Raw genomic sequence first — 13685 nt, 5'->3', positions numbered from 1 at the left:
GAGCGGACATGGGGGACTGGGAACCCTCTGGACAAGGCCCATAGCCACAACGAGTAGCTGGGCACCCGTATACCTAGCTACTTGTACCGAGCATGATTAATTGAACATGTTCCAGGCCGGGAAGGCGCCCCAAAGAACCAAGATGCCAATAGTCAGCAACAACACATAACTCAAGTGCAAAAACAACCCTCAAACTTTGGATCCCATGCTGCACTTCCCTTTTACAAAGTCCGGCCTGTGGACTGCAGAAACCGCAACGGCTAAGTCATAACGCGCTCAAACGCAGAAGAATAGTAACGAGCAGCATGAAAAATGTCAAATAGAAAAGCATCCGTTTGCCACATGCATTCGGGGTCGAAGTACCAGTATCTGGTCATGGAGTCTTCAAGCCGATCCAGGATCCCCAGCATCATACACTTCCCGGCTATCCCAAATGCGCCGTATTAATGCCTCTTCTGGTGAAAGCCCGAAATGCTCATCGTCCTGTGCACCATCGCCGTTCCCCTGTGACGGTGTCACCTCGATATCGTCATGGCTACTCTGCCGCTGGAAATGGACTCGACCCCCGTGGCGGGTGCTGTTAGAGCGTGACATCCCTGGCGACGGCTTTGTGTCGTCGAAACTGCGGCTGACCCCTGTCTTCGCATGCCCGTTCACACTGGTGATGCTGGGTCCACGCCGGCTCTGGGGTCTGCTCTTGGGAATTGCGCCACTCGCAGTCACGGAGCCTATGTCTTGTGGCAGAGAATTATGCTCCTTGAGTCGGTTCATGCTTTCAATTAGTGGACTCCGGAACCTCCTGACCACCATCAACTGTTTGATGGCACTTTCATAATCCTGCTTTGCAGCTTTCATCTCCCCGGCCAGAGATCGAGTCCTGTTTCGGGACCCCGCACGCCCATGTAACGCCGTGGCAGAACCGAGAGGGAGTCCCATCCCAGCAGGGGGAGGAGTTGTGGGTGTCGCAGCTCCCGCTCTCATGATTTCCCTTCTCTGAAGCTCTAGCTTCTGTTGCGTTCTAGACGGATTCTGAGAAATCCGTGCCTTATGGAGAGTCTTGGTCTTCTCCGGAGATTCCGACGCTTGCGGCTTGTAGTTGGAGAGGAAATTCGATGGCGAGTCTTCATCCGAGTCGTCTGCAATGTGACGAACAGAGCCAACTGGGGTATCTGTAGGCAGGAAGTGTGAGACACCACCTTCTACCGACGAGGACACCAGAACAGGCCCAGACAGGCCGGTCGACGCAGGTGTGCGTTTTCCGGAGGTAGGAGTAAGACCACTGTGACCGGCGTTGGTTGTTGACGACGTAGCGTCGGCATGAGAGATGTGGGTGAAGGATCTGGACGAGTCGTTGCGCACCAATTGGCTCGGTCCAACGTGAGCAGAAACCGTCGACATTGCTGGAGGGGCACGAGACGAACGTGGATACTGTTGAAGAAGTAGCGGATCGGGTGTGTTCTGTAGCTGCGACACGACCGGCTCATTCTTCAGATTCGGTGCTGACCGATTCTTGGTCTTCAAAGAGGCTTGGGGAGGTGAGGAGCCCTTTTCGGGACGGCTGATGTCTGCACCTGGAGGGTTTCGAGGAGCTGTCTCATCATTCGGAGTATGTGCCCGCGCAGGTGTGGAAGTCTTCGAATTATTGCGCGTGAGTTCGGGCGATTGCGTGGTTGAATCCTCCCATTCACCCTCCTCTTCGTCATCTGAAGACCGATCTCCAAGTTGGAACACACCATCTTTATCTCCCTTGCTCTTTTTCTTTATTACTGGAGTCAGTCCAACCTTCTTTAGAGCCCCATGAGAGACATTCCGCGGCAACGCATTGGCGGATTGATTCTTGCGCAGGTTCCCGTACGAGGTATTCTTGACCAAGGCAACATGGGAGCTGTTCCGTTTGACTAGAGGCGTTTTTGGGCTGTGCGAGGGCGAGGTGCCACCTGACTTTTTCCGCTGATGATGAGATTGATAGTCGGAAGTGATGCTGGCTGTAGATTGGACTTTGCCTAGTTTGCTAAGTCCTTTTCCGTGAGAGACATTTCTTGAATGGCGGTTGACGACATGAGGTCGGTGGACTTTGTGGGTGGTGGTGGTGGCCTGTCTGCCTGAGGAACTCAGTGAATGGGTAGAGGACGTGCGTTCGTTTAGCGAGGGCCGTTTGATGGGAGAGGGGGAAGCCGACGGCATTATCTCGCGCCCATCGATCGAGAGGTGCAGAATGAGATCAGCAGCTCTTGGGATCGGATAAGATGATTGCCTGTGAATGGGTGTGTTGATTGAAAGCTGTAATGTCAAGGGAACACGAGCGCAGTTTGAGGTTGTTGATCCGGTTCAAAAAGATGTTGGTAGGTAGGTGGCCGATGCTGCTTCTGGACTTTTGCGGGATGCCCGCTGTTGGCGGTTGGCGGGAGCTCCACTGCCAATGCTGCTGCTGCGGGCAGGTCGCAGTTCACGACTCCTAGCAGAGGCTGGAGTTGTGACGTCCACCTGTCCTGTCCACTTCATTGTTCTCTGGTATTCACGTATCCTTGTTCAGATGGAGGCAAGACGTTATGACCAAGGACCATGTCGACACGTACTTGTTGTATTATTATTCACCTGTTAGTCCCTCCCTGCAGGAGCCGGAGCTGGCGCCAGACGCAGCCTGTCGAGGCCGTCCATCTAAGCCAATCGATATTGCCTGCCGAAGGATCTGAGATGCGAGTTTCTCTACTCGGTATACACGCTTGAGTCTCACGATAGCGTCAACATGACCCAAACCCGGATAGTGAAGCCTTTGCAGCAAGAGTCTTCGCCCTTTGCTTTGGTTGCCCCAATCATCCAAGTGTTTGCCACGTCTGAATGCTGAAACAAATCTACAATCTCACTTCTCTGCGATTGTGACAAAGTCCCTGCCATAGCTTGCCCATATCCACAATGATAACCGTGGTGGGCGCTATTATGTCTCTGGTGTGATGATTGATACCCGTACATACAAAGTGGTGCGTACGACTACACAACACCACGCGAACATTCAACCGCAGTGGTCTGCCACTCTGCTTTCTAACCCTGAGCAACATCTTGTGGGGGGCCGGCCACTCTCCAGGTTCACAGCTAGGTCAAACCGCCACACCTTACTGGGAGTCTCCTTTCCACTTTGATCGAATGGCCATTTGCCGGTTCCAAAAAAAGATCAAACACTCGCCATGTATCGTCGACCGGGAGGAAGCCGCCCAGTCCCCCTGGACTCTGTCCAAGGGTTATCTTCTGGAGATTCCCTCGACTTGAGGCCTTCCGTTGTCGATGTTGACTGCAAAGACTTGGTATTATTGGGTGCCAAGTGACCATTGCGCCTCGTCTTCCAAGTCAAACAGCAGGTGTTTGTTGACCCAATCATGGATTCGTATGAAGAGTCCAATGTACCCTTCTTGCAGGATCTCAAGGATGTTTCCATCGAAAGAGGCCTGACCCGTGAAACGCCGGTTTCGAAATCCAAGAAGCTTCTCTGGTTGACCTTTTGCGCCTTTGTCCTCATCGTGTCCAACGCATTCACATTTTATGGTGCTCGAGTTTACCGACATAGTCAATTAGACAGGGTGTGCACCGCTCATACCTCACAGACCTGGAGTGAGCATGAGACCTACGAGTCCTCTGAGATATATTTTGTACTGACCTTGAATGTCTCAGGTCCCGTTGAGCAGGACGTGGAAATCCATTACAACAGCAGGCGGTTCAACGCGTCTTTCTACAAGGAGTCCATCTATCGACAGCCCGCGAGTCCCGAAGTCGACGCCGCGTGGGAGGAGCTGGGCACTGAACGTGAGTCTAACACACTTCGACCTCGCATTCTGGTTCTGGACTTCAAACTTGAAGCGGTCACCGATTAGTGTCTGGTTGAACATGGTTTTTGACACGCCTGTCGGGTTCTAGTCAAAGGCATTGTCCTATCGGTCGACGAGGCCAAAAGGTCTGGATTAGAGTTGGACCGTGTTATGGTGGGAGAGGACTATGGAGGACCCGGATATGTGGCCTTTGTCGAAGTAACACACCAGATCCACTGTTTGGTAAGGAGTCCATCGCATGTGCACCCTAACAGCCTCTCCAGGGCATCAATGCTCAAACTATCGCTGACCCGGACCTAGAATCTTTTGCGCCGCGGCCTTTGGTTCAACTACGAGTACTACATGTCCAATAATATTGCTGAGTTCGCCGATGGGGAGAGCATCGTCAAACTCCATATAGGTAGGCGGGAGTGCTTTCCCTTTGAAACTCTGCGCGAGAGATTCGTTTGTCCTGTTCACTCGGACCAAAAACAACTCCGACTGACCATCTCTTGTGTGTCTATAATAGGGCACTGCCTCGACACACTCCGCCAAGCTCTCATGTGTAGCTCTGACACGGGCCTCCTTCCCTTCGTCTGGGTTGGGAACCCTCCGAAACAATTCCCCGACTTCTTCCGCGAACACAAATGCCGGAACTTCGAACCGATATTGGACTTTGCAAAGAGAAGGGAGGTGAAAGCGTTGGAACACATGAAAGCGGTCCCGCATAAGGGAGCTTTGATCCTGGACGACTTTCCCTGACCACGAAGACTACCGTTTGAAGAGAAGCAGCATTTTGCATGAAATCGGAGTTCGCTGGATGTCTGACGAACGCCTCCTGGCGGAGATGATGATTCTGGATTGGATAAAAAGTCCTTTTTTTCGCGGCGGTGAATACTGGAAACAAGACGGCAAAACTATTCGTGCGATGAACCAGAGACTCGGCCCATGATGATGGCTTGAGGTTCGAGTTCCCCAGGGAAACCTTTCCGGAGGAGAAGTCTACACACTGTGGCGGTGAGTAGCGGTCAAAGCAAATACCGGCTATGGCCGACGGGTGGGTTGGGAGGCCATCTAGCTCTCTGACAGCCTGGCATGGATGTTCAAGACGGAAATCACGACTTTTCAGAGTAACTCCTGACTTGAGGACAGAGGGAAGGAGGGAAAGAAAGAGTGGTTGTCGAGTTCGTGACTCTTTCGCAGTCAGATACATCTGTTGACGGAATATGGCATATCCCTGTGCAACAAGCCCAGCCTCGCGCAACTTCTGTCGGAGGATTATCAACTCGACTCGATCGAACGGAGCGCCGGCGGCATACAATGCTGTCCGCGGATTGCGAGTGCTGCAGGATTGGCAAACTTGCTCTCAGGCTGAACTCCTCAGAGGCAACGTTATACGGGACAGGTATCTTGGAGATTCACAGCCACAGCCAGGATAAAGAACTACAGGGTTGAATTATAGGCTGCCAGACAGTCACAGGTTCTTTGATGCTGTCGGGGTGCAGCATATGTATGTGTTGTTTGAAGTCAGCAGTTCTAATGGAATGATGTTATAGCGTCCACGTCAGACCGATCATGATGGGGATCTTGGTCCAGTCATTGGCATTTCTCTTATCGGTCACCATGCATTGCTCTGTTTGAGTGCATCGTCAAGTCTGGAGCCACACAACAAAAATGATAGCTGAAAGGCTGGTGCATGTCTTCGATGACAACGAGGTGGGCTTCGCTAGCCGACTTATCGGCCTCCGCTCAAGAAGCCCATGCGCCATGGCAGGGTATGCTCGAAATGTGCCAACTCAGCATTTTTAGCGTTGTTACACAAACCGTAGATCAGGTACCGCAGATAAAGTATCTGGTTGGGAGACTAAGCGAATGCATCGTTGACCAGGTTCTAAATTTCAACCTGCATGCCGCGGTGGGTCGCGTTTTCCTTGCATGCGGCTTCCAAGTTCTAGCGGTCTGAGCGATGCAGTGTCTAAACCTAGGTAGAGAGGTACGAGAGGGAAGGGAGGGAGGAGGGGTACAGAAGGGGTTTGTCGTGAGCATATAATTCCGCATGCGTATAAGTTTGGGGCCCTGGCACACCAAGCACATGGCGCACATGCTGAGAGTAGCCGAGGTGATTGGGTTTGATTAGTGTACGAGGTACAGTACCGAGTAGTTGTACAACAGCACTTGAATCGGCTGGGCAGAGATAGAGAGATGCCTGTGAATGAATGGTCGCGGGAAGCCGTTGGATGTCAGGCTGCGGAAAGGCAAGAGACCTGTGAAGGTGAGGCAGGCTGCGTCGTGCTAGAGCGCAGGACGACCACTGCATGTACATACATATATGCACATTTGGTGGTGGGTGGTGGGTGGTGATTGACTTGAGCAGGACAAGTGGAGAAAGAATAAAGAACGACAAGGATTCCTCAGAGACAAGCTCGATCAAGGTGCAGCAGTTGTGCCTCAGGTGTGCCTGGGCGGAGTTTCTAACTAAACTTGGGCGCAAGGGTTGATTATGCAGCCTGCCTAGTGCTTTCCCTGTTGGGTGTCCCTATGCCTCTGCTTTTCAATCCTACCTGGACGGATTACTCGTAGGTACCTACATATGTAGCTAGGTACCTTATAGAGGTACTGTTCGCCCTGGTAAATGGGGCAAAAGGAAGTAATGAAGTAGTTAGTTCATTACGCAAACAGCCTTTCCCATCATCACTCGCTCCCAAGAAACGTTTCCGCTCGCAGTAACCCCCTTTATGACTCTTTCCCCTTCTTTCCGCCTCTACCCCTCTAGTTGTGCTTGGGAGTCCAATGCATTACTGGTGCTGCTATCTACTCGTAGCAGGTACCTTCCTACTACTCAGTCATTCTGTACTCTACTCATACTCCTAACTATGTCTTCCGAACTCGCTCCGTGCTCCGTCCCGTCGTCTAATTCAAACCTTTTTGCCGTTCTATGCGTTCTTGCGTCCTCCTCCTCGTCAATTGCGCCATCGACCATCCCTGTTCGTCTGCACCCAGGCAGTACGCGTACCGAATACTCCGTAATCAATCCACCCTCAAAACCCCCCGGTGAGAGACCCTCTTCCTTTTGGGTCGCTGGACCAACTACGAGGTACAGGATCTCGCAGAGTGCTACTCACCTACTTATCTAGCGGCCTCTCCCTGAAACTGACCAATCTCTCTCGTCTTTCCGCCAGTTCAAAGACTCGACACCGCCAGAAACCTTATCTCACTGGGGACCGTTTCTTTTTCTTCCTCGCTGGGGTTAGACAAATCGACCCTCACCGCAGAACCCACTTTCTTTCTCGCCATCCCCTCCGAGCTCCCAAGTCCATCGACTTCCTCCACTGATAGGCACAAAACAGGCACCGCAGCAGCGGTACACTCATCGCAAGTCGGGTGGCCAAGAGAGCCCAAAAGTCTGGCCCCTCCTTTCTCTGGTCCTCCACTCCCTTGTCGGCATTTCTCCCCCATGGTCGCAGTGACAACGATAAGTTGATCGGGCAAAAAAAAACAATTGATATCCTCCTCCTTGTCACTCCTCCGTTATTCTCCTACCCAAACCACAAGGCCTACCAAGTCGTACGCGTGCCTCTCCGTGTCTGTTGCCTATTTTGCAACATCTATGGCGTCATGATATCGATATACTCTCTTCGCAATCTGGAGTGGCCGTCTGATTTGCGCTTCCTAGATCGTTGATCCACAACCCTGGTGATGCTGAGAGTCGATACTCACATTCCAGATCGATCATCACGACAGAGTACATCTCGGATCCAATTGTCAGATTAATAGAAGACAATTGTCATCATTTCGGACGAGACGGGGAAGTGGCAGATTTGACCTCGGGCATTTTTCTCTCTCCATTCCTCACCACAAAAGGTTGAGCCTTGCCTCTCAAAATGGCCTATACTCTCCAGGCTTCTCTCCCAACACCACTCACGCCTTCTATGCCATTATATGGCCCTATTCCCGAACAAATTGAAGCCTTGCCAATTACGCCCCCCGATATCCCGGCAGGCTTTGACGAGAAGACGTTCAAACCGGACAGTCGAACAATAAAGAAAGCCTTACATGTGCTCGCCACTGAACGACAGGCGCTTTCCCATCTTGAGGAATTATACACCAGTTCTGCCGAAGTCCAGGATTCACTTCTTCGAAGCATTCGTCAGATCATTCTTTCAGAGACTCGGCATGGAAAAACCATCTTCACTGGCGTTGGCAAATCAGGGCATATTGCAAAGAAGCTCGTCGCCACTTTTGTATCGCTGGGCATCCATGCCATATTTCTTCACCCGGTCGAGGCTCTCCACGGGGACTTGGGAGTTGTTCGACCCAATGACACGGTCATCATGATTACATTTTCTGGGAGGACGCCCGAACTCTTGTCTCTCCTTCCCCATATAGACCCCTGTGTACCATTAATCGTCATGACGGCGCATCTCACTCCCGCCACTTGCCCTCTTCTATCCTACCCACTAAGACAGACCTCGACGAATATACTTCTACCTACCACCATTCACGAATCTGAAATCTCATCTTTTGGAGTATCAGCTCCAACGACCTCGACGACCATCACCCTGGCTCTGGGTGATAGCCTGGCGCTAGCAGTCGCGGATGAACTTCATGCTGCTGCAGGCCTTCAGACGCCGGCCATTTTTGCGGCAAACCATCCTGGCGGCGCAATTGGCGCTGCCTTCAAGACGTTGACTCCCAACATAGCCAGAATGTCTGAACTTGCGACTGCAGTGGCCCAGGTCCCAATTGCGGTGCCACAAACAAATCATCCGCTCTTGTGCCTGGATGTGCTTGTGGCCGCAGTGAGGTCGCCTCGTGGTTTCGTCCGAACCTCTCAGAATCATATGATCGGCCCGCGAAGAATTCAAAACCTACGAGATCCCGCTGCACCAGTGTCAGCCGTGGAAGATGAATGTGGCAAAATGGAGATTGAGAAGACCGACTGGATATCTGTCCTTAGCTCCACTCCTGTCGAAGAGTGCAAGAGATGGATCCACCAGATGCGAGACGAGGGGTCAGGTCGTGGGAGAGATTTTCTCAAGCGAGGGACTCTCCTCGGCATTGTCGACCATAACGAAGTGACAGGTGTTGTGGAGATAGAAGATGTCATGGGCGAAGATTTTACTTGATTCTTGCACATTTGCACTGTGTTTTATTTGAGGGAAATCAGCATCAAACATTATAGAGCTTCTGCACAAGGGCGGTCAGCAAGTGACGATTGAATGTCCAGGTTGCTTGCTCCTAGTTTGGCAGCATTATGAGTCTCACGAATACCACTCGTCTTCTTCCTCTTCCTCGTCCTCTTCTTCGTCCGCGCGGGTTTCTGCTGTATTCCGTACAGTGGTGTCAGGAGGTGTCGGATTCACCTCCTGCCCTGTATCTGTTGCAGCCTTAACACCACTTCTTAGCGCATCCCGCTTCTCTCGAAGCTTGCGAACCCGTTCCTCCATTTCCTCCATGACATCAAATTCTTCCTCGATCCTTCTCTCCTCATCTTCCTGTTCGTCGTCTGCTTCCGTCTCCAACTTTCGCCGTCTGTCTTCCTCTTCCTGAGCTTTGAGCTGGGTATTTGTGACTGGCGCTGCGGTGATAGTGGCCGAGGTGTAGGCTGGCTGCGCTGTGGCCAGTGGAGCAACCTCTCGTTCAAAGGCCGCCCATTCGTCCTCATCTATTTGAGGTGGTTGCGAGGAGCCATTAGGCAGAGGTGCATCGTCTGCCGTGGATGTATGTGAAGTTGACTGTTCTGCCTCCTTCGGCGCGCCGTCTTCTTGTATCTGTACCCTTCCATCTTCCACCACGGCAATGCTCTCGGGTCGTGATTTGGGCTTTTTCCGCGTATCGACCTCCGCTTCCTCGCGCTCTAGCGGTGTCTCGTCGTCATCAACATCTTCAATCTTCCTCTTGACCCCCTTGCCTGCGTTTGCACCGACGTTTGCACTCGCATTCTCTTGTGCAGTGTTTCTTCTGTGGTTCGCGCTCTTGAGGTGCCCTTCCCAGAGGGCCTCGGACTTGACGTTCAGGTTGCAGACAGTACAGATTAGCATACCGGACTTTGTGTACGAGAGGTGCGGGTGGGATATTCTACGAGCCTGCCGCTCTGCGGCAAGAAGGGCTCGGACGTCGGCCATGGTTTATTTAGCCCTTTTCTCGGCCTCCCCGATGGGCACTTCAAACGCCGGTAGTATTTGTTTTGTAAAGTAGACGACCTGCGTGTTTTCGGGAAAGAAAGAAAAACCTGCAAGGCCTCGAATTGTCTGTCACCAAGGCAATCGTTCAATTCCACATGAAACTTGGTGGATCTCCGGGATGCCTACTTTTGGTTACGTCAAGGCGTTGTTATTATGCCGCTGCTTTAGCGCCAGCTAAGCGGGCCCTCCTCGTTGCACCGAACCGACTCAACCAATCCCACTTTCGCGTCTTCACTGCACCTCCGCTTTCTTGGCGGTGGTTCGTCGCAGCTCAGACCTTGAGGAGTTCGCTTGCCACTTTCACGATCCGTCTGTAATCCTCTCCCCATCACCATATCACCATCACAACGTTAAAACCGGGACACTCGTTGACTTCGTTATTCCATCGCGCACTGTCTTCCATAGGACTGTGGCAGGAGTGCCGTTGACAGCGTTTATTAGTCTACTCGAATCTGGAGGTACATCCACTGGTCTCGTGGACACTATCTCTGCACCTTGCGAACTTGTCGTAGATCGCGATTCTAGACGTCGTTGATGACAAGCGCCCACGTCCTGCGTGTCTCGTGTACATTGTAGTGTCTAGCGACTCGTCATTGCTGTCGCCATGGCTGGTAAGCAGTACCATTATCTACCTCGGTCGCCGCCGGCCACGCGCCCGGGTTTGTTGGACCTCACTAACACAAGTCGCAGAAGAACCGCGACGATCTGGTCGCGCCACCAAAGGACAATACTCCAAAGATCGCGATATCGCTGAAGACGCCCCTCCGAAGAAAAAGGGCAGAGGAAAGAACTCCAAAGCCAAGGCGGCAGAACAGGAGGAAAATGAAGAGATCATCCGCTGCGTCTGCGGCACCTACGAAGAGGAGGAAGATGTTCCCCGAGCAATGATCTGCTGCGACAACTGCTCAGCATGGCAACATAATGGTTGTATGGGTCTTCCGGAAGACTATCAAGCCCCTCAATACTTTTGCGAACAATGTCATCCCGAGGACCACGAGGAATTGGTCGCAGCCATCGCGCGCGGGGAGAAGCCGTGGGAGGAGGCAGTCAGGCAGCGAGACACGGGGAAAGGGAAGAAGAAAGGAGGTCGAAAAGGTCGGAAGTCGGCTACTGGACAGTCAAGTGAGGTCGTGTCTCGCGCCTCTCAGGATGTCGACGAAACCCCGGCGCAAACTCCCGCGGCAGGACAGAAGCGCAAACTGGAAGAGTCGCCATCTATCCCAGAAGTGAAGGTATGATATATCGCGCGCTCCAGTCAAAAGACACCCGCTAACAGTCCATCAGAATAAGAAGGCACGAGGGACACCAGCTGCTGATACCAATGGCACCAAAGCAGTCAAGGCTGAGACCCCTACTAGGCAGGTGTCGAGCTCGGAGCCTGTCTCGGCGGTTGCGGTGGATGTGAAGGAACTTACACATACGAGGAAGCAAGCTGCGTCCACATTGATCAAGCTCATAGAACAGCAAATCAAAGAAGCCGTAAAGCAAGGCGACTACGTTGTTCCTACCGGCACCTCGGCGACAGAAGTCGCGAACCAGATTGGCCTCCGTACGGAACATGCGTTGTATCACGTCCAGGCCGGCGGGAGCGGTGACCCCAACGAAGCCTACAAGACCCAATTGCGAGCAATAAGCTTTAACGTTAAGAAGAACCGCACGTTAGGAGTACGATTACTGAATGGAGATCTTCTCCCTCACACTCTTGCGTCGATGGATCCGAAGGACATGGCGAGCGATGAGCAGAAGAAAAAGGATGCGGCTGTCATGAAAGAGCTGGAGAAACAACATACCATTGTGGAAGAGCAGGCCCCCAGGATCAGACGAACACACAAGGGGGAAGAGTACGTGGACGAGTCAAGGCAGGTTGCAGCAGAGTCTGCGACGTCGAATGCTCCCGTACGGAAACCCAGTGTCGCAGATCCGGAGGGAGATACAAAAAGCCCTGGCGTAAGGAGCCCATCCGTCACTCCAGCCGCTCCCAGCAAAGGAAGCAAACCGAGGCCGTCTGTTGATACCAATCGACGCCAATCGTCAGCGAACTTTGACATTGACAAAGTCTGGTCGAATGTCCAAGGTTCCCCCGACGGCGACAATCAGCGATTCGGTGAACTGCCACAACAGGCGTCGCCAACCACCACTGTCCGAGAACCCATCGCCCCAGGGACCAAGGCTGACGCAGACATCGACGAGCTCCTCAAAGATGAGGAGGCCGAGTCACCTCCCTATTCGCCCAAGGAGTCCGCTGAAGCTGATGGCGTTGTTTGGCACGGTATCGTCAACGGCGGTAACCTAGGCCGATTTCATGCTGTTGCGAGATACGCAGCTGGGGCGACTCCGGATGCCGATACGTTGCGCATGACCTATGACCAGATCATCCCGGCTGAAATTGACATAGGAGGTCGAATCCAACCTTCTCGAGCAGATGAATACCTCTGTGGCCTCGAGTACAGCAATACGTCTGACCTGGTCATTGTGTGCATGCCGGAACCTACAAACTCGCTGGATCAGGAGCAATTCGACAAGTTCTTCCGATACTTTAAGAACAAGGACCGGTTCGGCGTGGGAATTCAACACACGAATCCGGCGATCAAAGACATCTACTTGATTCCGCTGGACAAGAGCCAGGAAATGCCCACTTTTGTCAAGAAACTCGAAACGGATTTCCCGGATCCGGCGCAGGAGAAAATGCTGCTTGTCCCGATCGTCATCAAAAACAGCGAGTTGCCACATAATGCGCCTTCTACGCAAGCTGATGGGACACCTGCTTCTGCGGCCAGTCCTATGGTCGGAGGACCGATAGCTCAGACCCCTATCACGCCTCATGAAGGCAGCTTCCCCTACAATCAATCTCCCATACCAGGTCAGCAAGGAGCGAATGGAACTCCTCAGGCGCAACATGGTTTAGGGGTGACAGCAGCCTTTCCTACTCCCACACCCTCTTCGCTCCCACAACCTCATCAACCGCTTATCCAACCGTCACTACAGCCCTCGCCGCCGCCCAACTCCGCCATGGCCATGGCTCAGAAAGTTCTCGGTCCCCAACTAGCCTCTTCCCCTTCAGTGGTGCAGCTATGCACTCAGGTATCCACGGTCGGAGAATCCGAGTTCGACGTGATCAAGAGGTGTCTTGAGCAGAATCCCGAGGCCCAGGGCAGCTTGGGAGTCTTGACGGCCATGTTACAGCAGGTCAATGCAGAGCGTGGAGGCGATGGAGGTGGCACGGTCGGTACATGAGGTCAGAACCACGAGATGGTGGGCAGACAGAGGACACGGCGACAGAAGGACTTTTGTTAGGCAAGCTGAGACGCTTGGATAGGACGTGGAGACTTGAGAAGAGGGACGACACCGGCCGTCTGTTACAAGGAATGGCAGAGAGTAGAAAGGATTGATACCCCCTGATGAGTTGTGCACCGAACAGAGGCGATGCAATTGTAAATGCACCAGCTGTTCAACCGATGAAATGTCATCACGAACACGCACTTTGATCCTACGTGCTTTAGACACTGGGGAACCAACGTATGTATGTATGTGTGTGGTGTTCCTAGCGAGGACTCGACATCTGACTCGAGAGGTCATTAGCCTAGACTCCAAGAAGGTTAATGTTTAGTTCTGGAGAGCACCCAGGGCGACCGGCGCAGGGGGGGAGGCTGTCACTTATACAAATCTGACGCTGCCGACAGACGAAAACGTGTAGAAGAAGGGG

At 52.7% G+C, this 13685-nt stretch overlaps 5 protein-coding genes across 5 annotated transcripts; 3 read left to right on the top strand and 2 right to left on the bottom strand.

Annotated features, from left to right (window-relative positions):
* Positions 1-384: 384 nt before the first annotated feature.
* Positions 385-2184, bottom strand: AYO20_11108 (hypothetical protein; the record flags this gene model as incomplete). The annotated part of the gene is made up of 1 exon (XM_022649361.1): positions 385-2184. One exon carries the CDS (start codon positions 2182-2184, stop codon positions 385-387), a length of 1800 nt encoding a protein of 599 aa, XP_022494651.1.
* Positions 2185-3371: 1187 nt separating this feature from the next.
* Positions 3372-4559, top strand: AYO20_11107 (hypothetical protein; the record flags this gene model as incomplete). The annotated part of the gene is made up of 5 exons (XM_022649360.1): positions 3372-3603; positions 3664-3795; positions 3907-4040; positions 4119-4218; positions 4327-4559. The coding sequence occupies 5 exons, from the start codon at positions 3372-3374 to the stop codon at positions 4557-4559; spliced, it is 831 nt and encodes a 276-aa protein (XP_022494650.1).
* A 3119-nt stretch (positions 4560-7678) lies between these two features.
* AYO20_11106 (hypothetical protein) lies at positions 7679-8923 on the top strand (the record flags this gene model as incomplete). Its single annotated transcript, XM_022649359.1, has 1 exon — positions 7679-8923. One exon carries the CDS (start codon positions 7679-7681, stop codon positions 8921-8923), a length of 1245 nt encoding a protein of 414 aa, XP_022494649.1.
* A 135-nt stretch (positions 8924-9058) lies between these two features.
* AYO20_11105 (hypothetical protein) lies at positions 9059-9922 on the bottom strand (the record flags this gene model as incomplete). Its single annotated transcript, XM_022649358.1, has 1 exon — positions 9059-9922. One exon carries the CDS (start codon positions 9920-9922, stop codon positions 9059-9061), a length of 864 nt encoding a protein of 287 aa, XP_022494648.1.
* A 664-nt stretch (positions 9923-10586) lies between these two features.
* On the top strand, positions 10587-13216 carry AYO20_11104 (hypothetical protein; the record flags this gene model as incomplete). Its single annotated transcript, XM_022649357.1, has 3 exons — positions 10587-10593; positions 10673-11214; positions 11267-13216. 3 exons carry the CDS (start codon positions 10587-10589, stop codon positions 13214-13216), a joined length of 2499 nt encoding a protein of 832 aa, XP_022494647.1.
* Between the last annotated feature and the right edge of the window lie 469 nt (positions 13217-13685).

Source organism: Fonsecaea nubica (assembly GCF_001646965.1).
Source record: "Fonsecaea nubica strain CBS 269.64 chromosome Unknown Scaff134, whole genome shotgun sequence".
Lineage (NCBI taxonomy): Eukaryota > Fungi > Ascomycota > Eurotiomycetes > Chaetothyriales > Herpotrichiellaceae > Fonsecaea > Fonsecaea nubica.
Note: the sequence above shows the minus strand (reverse complement) of the source record. Positions and strands in the feature narration are given on the sequence as shown.